This window comes from Hippocampus guttulatus, chromosome 16 (assembly GCF_054856545.1).
Source record: "Hippocampus guttulatus isolate MCC_2025c chromosome 16, RoL_Hgut_1.0, whole genome shotgun sequence".
Taxonomy (NCBI): domain Eukaryota; kingdom Metazoa; phylum Chordata; class Actinopteri; order Syngnathiformes; family Syngnathidae; genus Hippocampus; species Hippocampus guttulatus.
The window spans coordinates 8,275,679-8,290,947 of NC_141276.1; the positions used below are offsets into that span (position 1 = coordinate 8,275,679).

The 15,269-nt window shown below is 44.1% G+C and overlaps 3 protein-coding genes across 8 annotated transcripts in view; 1 reads left to right on the forward strand and 2 right to left on the reverse strand.

Moving 5' to 3' along the window:
* The first annotated feature begins 839 nt into the window (after positions 1 to 839).
* On the forward strand, positions 840 to 11,087 carry mylk5 (myosin, light chain kinase 5). The gene is made up of 17 exons (XM_086132282.1): positions 840 to 1,049; positions 2,357 to 2,500; positions 3,066 to 3,218; positions 3,333 to 3,500; positions 4,433 to 4,468; positions 4,779 to 4,906; positions 5,164 to 5,317; positions 5,401 to 5,700; positions 5,915 to 6,020; positions 6,257 to 6,460; positions 7,101 to 7,318; positions 7,885 to 8,008; positions 8,848 to 9,000; positions 9,086 to 9,215; positions 9,640 to 9,727; positions 9,812 to 9,952; positions 10,716 to 11,087. The coding sequence occupies exons 1-17, from the start codon at positions 944 to 946 to the stop codon at positions 10,925 to 10,927; spliced, it is 2,565 nt and encodes an 854-aa protein (XP_085988408.1). The 5' UTR covers positions 840 to 943; the 3' UTR covers positions 10,928 to 11,087.
* A 194-nt stretch (positions 11,088 to 11,281) lies between these two features.
* On the reverse strand, positions 11,282 to 13,862 carry LOC147192892 (coenzyme Q-binding protein COQ10 homolog, mitochondrial). The gene is made up of 5 exons (XM_086132290.1): positions 13,644 to 13,862; positions 12,872 to 13,000; positions 12,110 to 12,302; positions 11,888 to 11,990; positions 11,282 to 11,631 (listed from the first exon to the last, which is right to left on the reverse strand). The coding sequence occupies exons 1-5, from the start codon at positions 13,745 to 13,747 to the stop codon at positions 11,480 to 11,482; spliced, it is 681 nt and encodes a 226-aa protein (XP_085988416.1). The 5' UTR covers positions 13,748 to 13,862; the 3' UTR covers positions 11,282 to 11,479.
* Positions 13,863 to 14,863: 1,001 nt separating this feature from the next.
* hsd17b1 (hydroxysteroid (17-beta) dehydrogenase 1) overlaps positions 14,864 to 15,269 on the reverse strand; it is a 28,780-nt gene continuing 28,374 nt past the window's right edge. For all 6 annotated transcript variants that reach the window (XM_086132287.1, XM_086132288.1, XM_086132289.1 and 3 more), the window contains one exon: positions 14,864 to 15,253. In XM_086132287.1, coding sequence (XP_085988413.1) covers positions 15,098 to 15,253 — 156 coding nt within the window. In that variant the 3' untranslated portion in view covers positions 14,864 to 15,097. The remainder of the gene's footprint in view (positions 15,254 to 15,269) is intronic.

The window sequence follows — 15,269 nt, forward strand, 5'->3', positions numbered from 1 at the left end:
TTCCACACAGTAGAGAGAAAAGTTGCTTACTCACTAACCGCTATTAATATGAACGAAAGAGACATTATTATAAAGTTGCTTTTTTTTCTAGAATCACATTTTATTTGGACTAAAATCTCAGAATGTGGCAAAATAAAGGATTAAATATATATACGTGTATATATATGAAGAATCATAGTTGTAATTTAAAAAGTCATGTTACAAAAACAAAGATTTTTTTTTAACAAATACATAATAGTCATTGCTGAGATGCATGAACAGCCTCTTTGTATTTTCCGTCTTTTTCGGTCAATGTTTGATTTGAGTCCTTTGCGGTCCCTGTGAGATCACTGGTGTGGAATTTTGAGCACGGGAGGACAGATTCCTGAGTGCGATGTCCATAAAAGCCAGTTGAGTTGCCACCTCAAGTGCAGATGTTCTCCACGGTGGGAGGAAAGGAAACACCTCCCCTAAGGCATCTGCTCCAGCATGTGGATGATGCCGTTATAAAACAAGACGTCACATCTCTCGCTCTTAAGAGGCAGATGTCCACATACTTCAGAATTTATGAGTCTTTCACAGCTTTTACAGTCCACGGGTAGGTGATGACTCCCCTAACCCATCCAACAAGTCACCAACACACTTTTCTGCTTGATAAAGTGAGCCACGGCAAATGAGTGAAACAAACGAGCACAATGAGACCTTTGCCTGGCCGGCTCTAGATAAATCTCCACCTCTTGTTTATATGCTGAAAGGGCTTTTGAGTACAGATAAGGTGTTTGCAGCATGCAGGTTGGTGGTTGCACCCCTGGTTGGAGGGTGGAGTCAGTAAGGAGGGTATGAGGAGCGACTGCGAGCCGGCTTAGTTTTGTCACACGTCGACCGCAAGAAGACAGGAAGTCAACTACCGGGCTGGGGAAATGAGAATCTAAATTCAAGCAGACCACAAGAGGAAGCAGTCATCATGAGCGTGGACGCGGGAGGACAGCGGCGTTATGTGTCCACATTCAAGATGCAAATCCAGTCTAGGAATGTACCGAGAAGAAACGATAGAGTGACGGCAGATGCGGGTGAGGACGCTGCTTGATTGTTTTCTTGGAGGAAAGGCCTTGAAATAAGTGTGAGCATATTGGTGCTTCACCTCAATGACATCATGGCTTTGAGGGAGCAGCAAAATGAACTCAGAGGTTGACAGATATATCGTCAGCCCATAGGATGATGACATTAAATTGATCGTGCAGCAATGAAATGTGACCTATCATTTCCAAGCAGTCAGTCTCCAGACGTAATCCCAATAGAGCAAGCGCTTTACCTGCCAAAAAGGAGAAGTACGTGGACACTATGAGCACCAGATGTCACAGTTTGTTTTTTGTTTTTTTGGCTTTCTATATTATATTTAATACAGAGCAGCGGGGACAATAAGTGTAAGGTATTAGACAGGCCAAGTCAGTCCTCTGTTAAACCCTTTTGAGCAAGCAATTTACCTGCTAAAGAGAAGTCTGGGGACCCATACTCTGCATTTTGGGCAACAAATGGAGACGTTTTCTTGTTTTACTTTTTTTTTTTTTAAATATATATTAAATACAGAGGTTTTCGATAGCAACATCAATCGACAGACTCAAACCCTACAGAGCACACCAGTGGACACCTCTTCTGCATTATGAGCACCAGATGGCACTGTTTTTCTTTCCCTTGGCATCTTTCATATTTAATACGGAGTAGCGATCCAACGGTTGTATGAATAATGAGCATTCGTTTAACAATGTAATATTTTGGCCACCCCAAATGACCTTACACATTCCCGTTCCGTGTGTGTATCCTCGACACGTCTCTGCACATATCTTCCCTAAAAGTGCTCTTTGTGGTGTTATTTTTGTTCAAAGCAGCGACAAGTTGAGTCAAAGTGCTGCCTTCAGCCTTGAAAGTGATATAGTCCAAATGTCAACGAAGCGGCAAAGACGCTGCCGACAAACCCCCCGCAACTATGCTGAAAAGGTCAACACATAACACGAGTGTTGTGTGTTGACATCGCTTATTGTTGACGGTTGTTCGGCGTTTCTTGCAGCTAAATGGTTGGGCGTGCGGTGTCCTGTAAATGGTTTATCGATGGTTAATAATTAGTTTCTGTTAAAAAGCCGGAATGACTCATTTGATTCAAAAAGTGAGCCAACATGAAATAGTGCTGCCATAGAATGGAGTAAAAGGTGACTTTAACTTAAATTTCACGTGTTGAACTTCCTAAATAATAGCGAACCTCGGTTTGAGGTTTTACCGATGTGCTTTAACACGGTACAGCACAAGGCAACTATTTAGCATAATCTGCAGGTGTGTACAGTAAACGGTTATATTGACATCCTCTGTTTTGCGTCCTGTGCAGAAGTCCCTCCCCCTCGCCAGCGCACCGACCCGCCTGTCTTCATGCAGCCGCTGCAGGACTGCTATGTGGATGAGGGTGAGGATATCACCCTAGGTGCCGTCCTCTCTGGGAGTCGACCCATCAAAGTCACATGGTTGCACAACGGTGAGAATTGACACAAATCGATGGCTGCCAAAAAACGAAAATAGATAGGCGCGATTAAAAGTATTTTACCGCAGTTGACTTGGCCTCCTCCATCATCTAAATGTGTTCAAAATGATCAGGTTTCACGCTTGGCTGTTGAAAAATGATTCCAAAATATTGTCAGGAGAGGGAATCGAAACAGATACTAAATCCGCTTTCAAGTCTGGAGATGCCATGGCTGAAAACGCAAAGGAAGTCAACGCAGATATGGTCAAAAGACCAGATAAGGAGTCGTTGACGATTCGGTCGTGTAATGCTCGCAGAATGAGGGAACTCACATCATTGTTGTCCCAAAATGCACAACAGCCAATGGGGACAGGCAAACATGCTAAGGCAGAACTCACGGTAGCTGACAGAAAGAAACCTGAGGGGATTTCCCAGGAGAACGGATGGGCAGAAAGGGCAGAAACGTGATCAATCAATAGAAAAGCAATCGGTGACTAATAGGCTTCTTCCCTCACCATAAAGAAACATGGACTCTTGCTTCTGAACATTTGACCATCCTTCGCTCGTTCCTAAATGGCAGGTGAGGTAGCCCGTTTCGGAATCCCCACACTGGACGGCGACAACGTAAGCTTGGTTGTGCGCGAGTGCCTGCCAGAGGATGCTGGTGCGTACACCTGCGTGGCGGAAAACGCGTCAGGGAAGACTTCTTGTTGCGCCGCCGTGTTTGTTAGAGGTGAGGACCAATGAGGGAGCATCCCGATACGAACAGCGTTGTTGTCATCTATTGCACTTGCTGTCTTGTCAAATTATTCAACTCTTATGTTGTATGACCGTTTTCTGCCAACAGACTTTGAAACTATTTGTAGCATGCGGAGTCGAGCTCATGTAAATAAGAGCATTATGGGAAGCGGGAAGCCACTTCAGCCTCCTCAGGAGGGTCAGCACAACTCCAGAGGATCCACTGGCACCTCTCCAAACAGCTCTGATCCGCAGAGTCCAGTCTCTTCTCCACGAGGTTACGATTTTATGGGGTTGTTGATAATTCGGTTCACTTTGGTTGTCATGCCTACCAAGATGGGACCCACAAAAAAGTCCTGGGACACCTTGCCCAAAAAGAAACAGGAAGTCTGCGATTTTGGTTTGAAGAGGTTGACTTGCACCCTCGAGAATGTTTTTTTAAATTCAGACCTTCAGGGTAGTTTCATTGGACACGAGTTTTGGTATGCATATCTATTATGAGCAGAGCTGCAAAAAAAAAAAGGCATTCCCCAAAGAGAGAAAAAAAATCTTAGCTCAAACGTATTGGCTTGGGGGGGCTCTCCAGAATTTTGGGGGGGGGGGGGCATTCAGCCTTTGAAGGCAGTTTTACTTTGCAACACGAACATTGTTATACATGTCTGTTCGGGGAGACCCACAAAAAAGTCTCAACAATATTTCACAACACAATTTTCCTCCATAATGATCTCTGAATTTTCTTGAATACTAAGCCCTTGACGGCAGTTATTCGCTGCATGAAACTTTGTTTGATTTTTCAAATATTAGTAAACCCATGCGGGGGAAAGTCTCAAAAAGACAGTCTATTTGCATAGAAGCAAATATTTTGACTCAATGGCATCCTCTGGATTTTTTTTTTAGCTCCAACAGTTGTTTTGCTGAACAGCATATAACTTACTACGGCATGACTAGACCCCAACAAAAAGAACCCATTTAGGATCATTTTGACCATTTCCCGGGGTCCTCCAAAAATGGACTCCTTGACACTTGAGCAAATGTCTTGAGGAAGCAAAAACAGGAAAAGGCATAATCTCCGGTGCTTGTGTGAGCGCCACACAATGCAGAGATGTCAAGGAAAGAAAGATTACAAGTGCCATGTAGGGAAGTCAACGCGACTATGCCACACCTTCACCATCCCTTCTTTTCAAAAAGCATCTTGCCTTTCCCTTGCAGAGGTCATTCCGAAGAAAAGAGCCAACTCTGGGACACGTAAGATTGTTATTCATTGCTTACTACTCCTTATGCTGTGACTTGTTGCGCTTCCTTGTACTCTATATGCGCAAGGAATTTTATTCATGGGTGTGTACGGTAATAAATGCATAAAAGCCTCGGGGCGCTGACCGCGTCAACAAGAGGATGGTTGTTGAACCATACAAATATCTTTATAAAATAAAAATGTAAGAGCTACAGAGTTGACAAGCAACTTATGTTGATTATTGTCCCAGTAGTACCTGTTCAGTGTGTTCTGATAAAAAAAAAAAAATTATCTACCTGACACATCTGTCACTCGCCCGGGCAGGTCCAATGTTGCACTTGGAGAACCCGCCTCACTTCGTGGAGGCCAGGGCGGGACACCCGGCACGCGTCACATGTCGATTTATCGGCAGCCCCCCTGTGGTGTCCTGCTGGATCCGGAACAAGGAGCAGGTGCTGTGACGTTATGGTCGTGCTGCACGAATGGCAACCGGTGGATCCAATTTTATTGTCCTTCCTGCAATCACATAGAACAGCATTTAATTTTTCTGCATAGATGAACAAAAGATATATTCGCAATCATGTTCAGACAATGAAGTATAACTGGGTAACTTCCGGCTGCAACCCCGATGACCTCTCATGGAATGTGAACGATGTATGCATGTATTGACGATTGCGCATGTTGTTTGTTTTGGGTGACTATCTCACAGATAGTGGACAGTCCTGAGGTTTGGACAGAGAACTCGGACCAGAGCAGCACGTTGGTCTTGGCAGAGGCCGGAGCACAGCACACTGGCCGCTACACTGTAGTGGTCAAGGACCGTAAGAGCTCGGCCCAGCACACACTCACACTCTCCGTCATAGGTAAGGATACACACATGCACAAAAAAACAAAACACGCACGTCGCAAAAAGTGCAGTAATATCTGTCAATGTCCTGCTCGCCAGACAGGCCGCAGCCTCCCGCCTCCTGTCCTCTGGTCTCCCTGGTGTCCCCCGGGAGCTTCGTACTGTCCTGGTCGGGGCCCTGCTACGACGGCGGGAGTGCCGTGCTGGGCTACGTGGTGGAGGTCCAACCCGAGGGCCGGGAATGGAGTGAGCTCACAGCCCAGTGTACGAGCACGTCGTACCGGGTGTGCAGCGGTCTGCAACCCGCGGAGGAGTACTGCTTCCGAGTTAGGGCCTACAACGCGGTGGGGGTCAGTGAGCCCGGACCAGCATCGCCTGGGGTCAGCATGGACCACAAGGGTGAGCGCTTTTATAGAAATGTATGCTTATGATTGTTTGTATTCTCGTTTTTCTCAGTCGCTTTGGTACATTTGACACTGATCAGAATTGAAACTTGCAAAACAGCAAGTGCATTTCTCCAAAGAAATCGTACAAATAGCAAAGCGCCATGGTTCTGCTGAAAAAGCCATCTTCTTTCTCAAGAGGACTTAGTTGGTGCTTTTTATCCGTCCAGATTCTGAGGAAGCACATGAGGAAGTGGAGAGCCCCGAGGCCTTCGTCTCTATCGATTCCGCGCACAAAGTCACAGATCATTACGATGTTCAGGAGAAGCTTGGCATGTGAGTTTTTTTTTTTTTTTGGTGCGTGTGCGGGCACATTTTAAGCCAAGGGTAGAAATGCGGAGGCGTAGATCTACCCTTTTTTTCCTTTTGCTACAGTGTACACTTGCGGACAAAAGTACTGAGACACCTCATGATCAATTATTAATCAACCATACAAAACTCTGTGATTAATTGATCCCATCTTGTCAAGGACACATGTCCCGAATACTTTTGTCCATTGTCCACTTCGCCAGGGGTAAGTTTGGCCTGGTGTTCAAGCTGAAGCATCGGCTGAGCGGCCGCGTGTGCGCCGGAAAGTTTTACAAAGGCCGACGCACCAAAGAGAGGGAGGCGGCCCGCAAGGAGATCGAGCTGATGAACAAGCTCCACCATCCCAAGTTGGTCCGCTGCCTGGCTGCCTTCGACCACAAGCCCGACATAGTCATGGTCATGGAGTTGTAAGTACCGTTGCACTACTTTTATACACATCTTCATTAGGTTCACCGGCACGAATTAAAGGTCAGGGGTGAAGTAAACTCGGCCAACCATCTTTTGAGTAATACTTCGGGGCTAATTTTTTGAATGAATCATTAGAAGTGTGTTCGGATGTCGATGAATTATCCATCCATCCCTTTTCTGATCCGCTTATCCTCACGAGGGTCGCGGGCGAGCTGGAGCCTATCCCAGCTGTCCTTGGGCATTAGGCGGCGTACACCCTGAACTGGTTGCCAGCCAATCGCAGGGCACACGAACAACCATTCGCACTCACACTCACACCTCAGGACAATTTGGAGTGTCCAATCAACCTGCCATGCATGTTTTTGGAATGTGGGAGGAAACCGGAGTACCCGGATAAAATCCACACAGGCACGGGGAGAACATGCAAACTCCACACAGGAAGGCCAGAGCCAGAATCAAACCCTGCACCTCTGCACTATAAGGCCGACGTGCTAACCAGTTGACCACAGTGCCGCCATTCAATAAATTATATTTCAATGATTTTTTTATAAAAGGTTGAAATGCAAATGAAGAAAAATTTGGGGCTCCTTCACTTACGCTCTAAAAGCATGCACAATGAGAATGAATGTTTGTGTGCAGCATCGCAGGCGGGGAACTCTTCGAGCGTATAGTGGATGACAACTTCGAGCACACGGAGCCGGCCAGCGTGCGCTACGTCCAGCAAATCCTGCAGGGTGTCTCCTTTATGCATCGGCAGCTCATCGTCCACTTGGACCTCAAACCTGAGAACATCGTGTGTGTCGATACCAGTGGCACCGCTGTCAAGATCATTGACTTTGGATTGGCTACCCAACTCGGTATGTTGGTTCACACCATCAGCTGCACCCGAGGAGATATATTGGGGCTTTTTCTCGAAGTCAATTACTTTGTTCGATTTTTGTTAGTCACGCCAGGGCTCAATCCCAATCCCACTGGAATTGTGAATATTCTTTTTTTAAGGCTGTCAACCAGGTTGGAAAGTTGAATTCATTTTACTGAAGTCATCTAATCATACAGTATGTGTTTGGCATTTTGTTTTCCAATTGGCCAATTTACAGAGGATTTCCATTTGCTCATCTGCTGCCGATAATGGACTTTGATTGCACTTTCATCCTACTATAGTCGACTGCAAAAATATTTAGTCGTTCAGTCCCTGAACCATACTCGGTTTTGGTGTACTGTCTCGGGCAAATTTCCCCACCCCTTTGTTCTGCGAGGCCAATGAGCTTTGGTTACCATGACGATAGGGGGAAAAGTAGCCCTATGAAAGGCAGCTCCTGAAGATTTACTTGGTTAATTTCACGCTAGATGGGAAGGCAGGCACTCCGGAGACGAAATGAGTAGCTAAAATTTCCATGATATGTTGGTTTTAAATGTTTGACAGATGGCAAGACTGATCTACGGGTGATGCAGGGGACCCCGGAGTTTGTGGCCCCTGAGGTGATCAACTACGAGCCCATTTGCTTGGCCACAGATATGTGGAGCATCGGCGTCATCTGCTACATATTGTAAGTGGGCAGCATTTGGCCGTGACCCCGTTCCGTTCTCACTCTTAGATGCAAAGCTCATCACGTGGAGTTGAGTGATAGTGGGCGACCTTTGGACACATACAGGATGTCGCATTCCTGCACCGTCTTAGAACAAGGCCAAAACAGATTATTGTACAAGCACAATGGATCGATTTCATTTTCATCGATGATTTGAAAGAAAAACAATTGCATAAGAAAAGAAAGGGGAAATATATGGTAAAGATGATTTTATTCTTCTTTATTTTGGTCAAATGTGATATGAATATTATATTTGTATTTTTCTATTTTTTTATAAATGATCTATTTTAAAACACTGTGAAAATATGGATTAGGTGAATTTTTTTCCCCAAATAGAAATTGGCCAATCAAACAAGGCATAATTACATATGCATTTAAATTTCCTTATTTTTCCTTTTATTTTCCCCTTTGGTTTTTTCTATTGCTCTTTTTCCTCTCTTCTTTTTGTTTTTCCATTTTTCTTTGACACATTTCTTTTCGTGTTCTTTTACCGTTGTTTCCCCCTTTCTTTTTGTTGTTTTCCATTTGATCATTTTCTCCACCTTGTTGATTTCTTTTTTCTTTCTCATTCTTTTTATCAGTTTTTGTTGTTCTCTTTCTTCCTTTTCATTTTAGTGTTGATCTTTTAATTGTTCCTTTTTCTTTTTCCCCTTTCTAAAATACAACAGCCTTTTCTGCATCTTAGCTGCACGATTAACTTCACAAAACCAGCCTAGACTTGTTATTGCCACCAAGTGGACACATGATAAATTTGTATTTACACATCCCTCTGCCTGTCTCTCCATGCTGTGTATTTGCAGACTAAGCGGCGAGTCGCCCTTCCAGGGAAGCAGCGACGCTGACACGCTGGCATTGGTGACGGCGGCCCACTGGGAGTTTGACGAGGAGAGCTTTGAAGACATAACTGACCAGGCCAAACTTTTCATCAGCTCCTTGCTTGAGAAAGATCCCAGGTGATCTCCAGACACTTTACTCGGTGCATCCTATAGTGTGCAGGTGTACCTAAGAGTGCAGTCTTTTCCTGTGTCCGTCTCTTAGACAACGCATGTCCAGCGAAGACGCCCTGGCTCACGCGTGGATGGCGGCGTTCGACTCGGGAACCCAGGCCTCCACCAAGAGTCTTCCCAAGGAGAAGATGAAGCGCTTTCTTGCTAGGCAGAAATGGAAGGTAAACGACAAATGTTATTATGGGAGACATTCATTTTATTATTCATGTGTATTTCGCAGCTTCGTGCATATGATGCAAACCTATATGCGTTTGTTCAACGCCATAGTATCTGTGACGTTGAAGGCATGTGTGGAAGTCACCGAATGAGAATGTAGGGTTGGCTGTTAATTGGCTGAACCGTTAGCCAACTTGTGTATTGAGGGACGCTGCCTGTTGAGGCAATCAACAGGTTGTCGAAGAAGGCACTTGTGTATACTGTATGTGTATGTTGTTCAATATAGTGATTGAAAGTGCACTGGCGGCTGTGTCGATCCTTGACCTCCCGCGCAGGGATTACAATTTGTTGTAACTAATCGCGTAGGATACATTAAATTAGCTAATGATATTTACATTACCATGTCATCATTTTACTTGTGCTCAACAGAAAGCAGGCAAGGCCATGCTGGCGTTGAAGAGAATGGCTTTACTGAGCAAAGGGGACAGCACTTGTTCTCCCACCAGCGCCCCAGAAGGTGACGGATGATCTGGATAGCTCAATATTTATTTTCTCATCAGCTGTTTCACATCAATTCTTCCTTCCTTCCTTCCTGGCTCAGAATGCCCCATGACACCAGAGACAGAAGACGCCTTGCTCTCGTTAGAACGCAAGATGCAGGGACCCCCATGCTTCACCAAGACCCTGCAGAACCAGACAGTGTTCACAGGGGCCAGTGCTCACCTCGACTGTCACCTCATGGGTAAGCGCTACAGTAATGCTTTAAAAGCCGTCTTTCCGCATAAATGTGAACAAACAAATGTGACAAAACTGTCTTTTATGATTGCAAAAAATATGTGACTTGGTTGAAAGTTAGTCTTTGTTGTACCTGAAAACAGGTATGTCAGTTTTGTGAGTGTGAAAACATGTCCCTCAGTAGGAAATTTTGTCCTGCCGAAAGGTGAAAAGTAACCGCTTTTGGACAGCTTTTTCGATGCAATTGACGATGGGCAACTTAGAGTGTAGTCCAGCTAGCTACTTAGCATCGCTAGTCAATTATTAAAAAAAGAAAAAATACACTGTATATAGCGAGGATTAAACATAAATAATATGGCTAAAGCAGAAATTTATTCGAAAGCAACAGCACGAGAATAAAATGTTTAAGTTATCCTTGAGTCACAAGCAACGAGCTAGCTAGCAATGTTAGAATTATCACAGGTGTACCAAAAAACGCAGTTAACAGTTTGTTGTCAGCTAGCTGATACACAAGTACCAAATCGTAATTGTACAGGAAAGTTTCGTTACTACCAAATCGTAATTGTACAGGAAAGTTTCGTTACTATTTGTGTTGGCTTATGAGCTAAATAATTGATTAAATAAACTCATAATTTGTTCTCGCCTATCACTACTAACTAGTAAATGGTCCTTATAGAATATGATATTGCTGAAAAAAGACTCAGACCTGTAATTGACTCACGCGTGTGTTGTTTCAATCGGACGAGTTTTATTATCTTCGTTGAATTTAGGATATCCCGACCCAGATGTGGTTTGGCTGTGCGGAAAGGAGCCCGTGGAGGAGTCTCCAACCGTCCGGATTGAGTACGACGATGATGGCCGCTGCACGCTAATCCTCGCCGAAACGAGCCTACACGATTCCAATTTTTACACCTGCAAAGCCACCAATGACCACGGAGAGACTTCTTGCTCGGCGTCGCTCGTTGTCCGAGATTCAGACTAGATTTTGTTGTATACAGTCCACATCCCTCATGCGACAGCATCTTTTTAAATATACAGCTGAAACATTTTTTAAAAGCTTTTTAATATAAATGAAATTGCTGAAGAAATTACAGTTGTAGAATTTTGTTCGGAAATTAAACTACATTCTAACTTAAACTACATTTTTACGGACTAATTGAAATTTTATTTCAATAATTTGCCCTGCGATTGGCTGGCAACCGGTTCGGGGTGTCCCCGACCTACTGCCCGAAGACAGCTTGGATAGGCTCCAGCACCCCTGTAACCCTGTGAGGACAAAGCGGATCTGAAAATGGATGGATTTAAATAATTTTCAACAAATAAGCCGCAAGATGAGTCATTTTAAAAGATTTTAATTAAAAAAAAACTGGAAGTGAACAAATAAAAACCATCAGCAATAAAATATGCACAAATAAGCCAAGCTCAATAAAATAGTGATGAATAAATACACAATTATTCAACATGAAACTATAGCTCTGTGTGTATGTGTGCGCGTGAGGGTGTGCGTGTGTGTGTGTGTGTGTTGGGGGGGGGGTCACGTAAACCGCCGCCTCAGGGTCGCCTCGTGCTGGTGTCCGAAGAGCATGGCTGCACGTGACTCGAAGGCGCCGACCATTTGCTTGACCACCTCGTCAAAGAAGAGGCTGGCCAGCCGAGAATGAAGCAGTGACTTGAGCTCAAAAGACACCTGTAGAATGAAGGCACTGATGTTAGCTAACAATTTTTTTTTCACCCAAGATGCCACTTCACTGAAAGGCAACCACTTCCAGCATGCACATGTGAAGTTATTTTCAGCAGACAAGGACAGCAGCTCATCGCTGCTAAATTTAGAAGGACAACGGAAACGCTCCCGTTCAGGCATCCCTTGATAAAAAAAACACTCAGTCGAGGGAAGACCTCCACCAAGGCCTAACAATGAAATGATCATATGTGAATAGACTTCCATAGAAATGCACTTTGCAAGAGTCCGGTATGTCTTCGGGTCCTGGCTCAAACCTCCAGATTGTCTCAAGATGGTTGAAGAGGGACCCGTCGGTACACAAGGCCTGTTGGATAACAAGGACCCATTCAAGGGATGTTTCTCAACAGTTGTGGAAAGTCTTAAGATGTCACGTTCTCACAAAAGAGCATTTAAAAGGGGAAATGCAATATTTTTGCAACTCACTCTGACTTGTTGGTTGGGGACAACGGTGACAATGGAGGTGTAACGCTCCAGCACAGGCGGAAATCCGATCTCCAGCTCGGCTCGGACGTCGCCGCCCTGGCCTCTGATGACGCGAGAGCTCTTGCACCAGGGCACGAAGTGAGGGTACTGCTCCACGTTGGACACCACATCGCACATTTGCTCCGGCGTGTACCTGGAAACGCAACAAAGCTCACAATTAGAGTTCTCCAAGATGATCACATCATTTTCAGCTGATTGTCTCGGGTGGAAAAGATGACATTTTTATTATTTTGTTGGTTTTTGAAGGTCATAAACTGACATAAGGTAGGCTTTGCAGTCCTGAATTTGTTATTTGAATGTGGCTTCACTTCACTCTTCCATCGCTCCCAATGTCCCCGCACAAAAAAAATATATATTCCCCATCTCACTAACGAATGTCCACGGTTGGATGCTAAGGCAGCGAGATTGCTAGCATGACTTATTCATGATGGAATATTGCCAAAAATGAAATGTTATCGGTTTGTTTGCATGGTCACTTTGTACTGCACCGCTCCTACACTATAAAAGATTGTTCTTGTTTATTTAGTTTAAAACAGTGTTGCACTACCATTACAGCCATAACGTATCATGTTCAAATGTCTTTATTCATTTTTTTTTCTTCTCAATGCATTACATGTACTCAAAATCAAATGACATGAGTGTTTTTTTTCTCGATACACAAGGCCACGGTGTTCATCTCAGAGCGAACCACGAGTCACTCACCCTAAGGTCCGGCTCTCGGCGTACTCGGTTCTGGGCGCAGCCAAGTTGATGAAGGTGCGATGGGGTGTGTCGATGGGGAAGGGCAGGGTGGTCCTTCTCAACGTCAGATACCCACCAGGACAAACGTGTCTTGACAGAAAAGAGAATACACCAATCAAAATGTGGGTGTGCTATGCTATCAATTTGTATAGTACAGAGATGTCATTTTAAATCCTTGAAATTACAACTCCTGATGTGTGTCAGAAAACTCCCAGGATCGATGTCACATTTTAAATCCAAGCGACACTGGAGCCACCCCTGCCATCATGGACTCCTGTAGGGATTCTTGAGGGAGCCTCTCCAGTTCACAGCAATCATGTTGTCCACTTCTTCAAAACATGTCCCCTTATTGATTCTCTTGAGTTTGGGAAAATTTTAAAATAAAGTAATGAGGTTGAGCCAGTATTATTTTATCCTAGGGTCGGGATCTTTTGGATGCTCAGGCCACTGGATGAAACAAATGTCACAGGGCCTTTTTGTCAGACGTCCTTGTTTATTGTCTGATCCAGAAAATTCATTTGTGACATCGGTCCTGGAACCTCTCTGACAAACCTTTCTATAGTGATATGGTATCATAGAGTATTTTATACTAAAGATATTTGTAAATCACATTGTCGTGGCGCAAGCAACATCAATCAAGAGAGCTGAAAAAAATACATAGTAACAATAAATGATCGAATTTGATGATTTTTCAGTCAAAACTACCATCGCTGTTCCTTTTTTGTGTGCTCACCTGGCATTTCCTCGTTTGGAGTTTCCCCGAATAAACTTGTTCGAGTGGACTTCAAGAACATCCAAAAGAGTCCCGACGAGCCGTTGAGTTGACTTGTGGGACATTACCGTTGCCAATCGATTAAAATAAAAAAAAAATCAAACCACATCAAGTTTCCCGCAAGGTATTTTGGCCAACGTTCCCATCGCCAACCGGCTGTTTTTACAACTCCAGAATGGGACCGCCCTTCACTATATTGACGTCATCCAGTCCTGGCCAATCACAGCGCGAGAATGGCAGATTTTCTTCTTTTATTTTTTTTACTCCAAATGAATCATTAGATGACGAATAATGACGCAACAGTTTCATGAGCACTAGACGTCACAATCATTTGATTTTTTTTTAAACTACTTCACACATGCATTATTCTGGTTTTAATTAATCAATAGGGCGGCCCTACGAGCGATGTGGTTAGCACGTCGACTTCACAGTGCAGAGGTACCGGGTTCAATTCCAGCTCCGGCCTCCCTGTGTGGAGTTTACATGTTCTCCCCGGGCCTGCGTGGGTTTTCTCCGGGTACTCCGGTTTCCTCCCACATTCCAAAAACATGCATGGCAGGCTGATTGAACACTCTAAAATTGTCCCGAGGTGTGAATGTGAGCGTGGATGGTTGTTCGTCTCTATGTGCCCTGCAATTGGCTGGCAACCGATTCAGGGTGTCCCCCGCCCACTGCCCGAAGACAGCTGGGATAGGCTCCAGCACCCCCGCGACCCTAGTGAGGATCAAGCGGTTCGGAAAATGGATGGATGGATGAATTAATCAATAATTGTAGTAATTACATTACACTCTACAACGAATACTAATAATAATTTACAATTATCCCAACTGTAAATGTTGCATCTCAAAAATTGTGGGAAATATAAATTGTTGTGGTCATAAAAAAAGACCCCAATTTAATTTTAATAATGTAACCGAATAGTGAAATCGGTGTTCTCACAAGAATTTAGGGGGAAAAAAGGTATTTATTTTGGAGATTAATTTCCATCCCCAACCCCCAAAATTGTTGATAATCTGGGAAGAATTAAGTAAATGTTTGGATTATGTAGGTCATGTACTTTAAAAAAAAATTGAAAGAATTTTAAAAACATGTTTTTGATCAACTGACCAACAGTGTGGCTTTGAGGAAAAAATATAAAATATACTTCATAGCGAGGCATAATATTGAAAAAAAGAAAGTACCACAAAATCAAATAACTTTACTCAAAAACCAAAAGTACATTCAAATATTCAGCACACCAAAACTGATTTCTATACCTTTTCTAAATGTTATCATTGGTTAGTATTTCCAAGAAAAAAAATTATGTTTAATATCCGTTATGGCCTTCGTGAAACTTGCTTTCAGGTTGCCCAACAACGGTGAGTCAACTTCATTTCCCCAAAATACAAATTGACAAAATGAACAAAGCGCAGAGGTCACTGCTCATCGGGCGAGAAGATGAGTTTGCTCATGGCGCTGATGTACCGCAGGCCGTCCGGCTGTGTCACCTTCAGCTCGGTCAGAGGGGGCACCGCCCCGCTGGTGAAGTACCTGAAGGCCGGGCTGGGTGACTGCATGGCATCCAAAAATACCTGGCGAAAAAAAGGG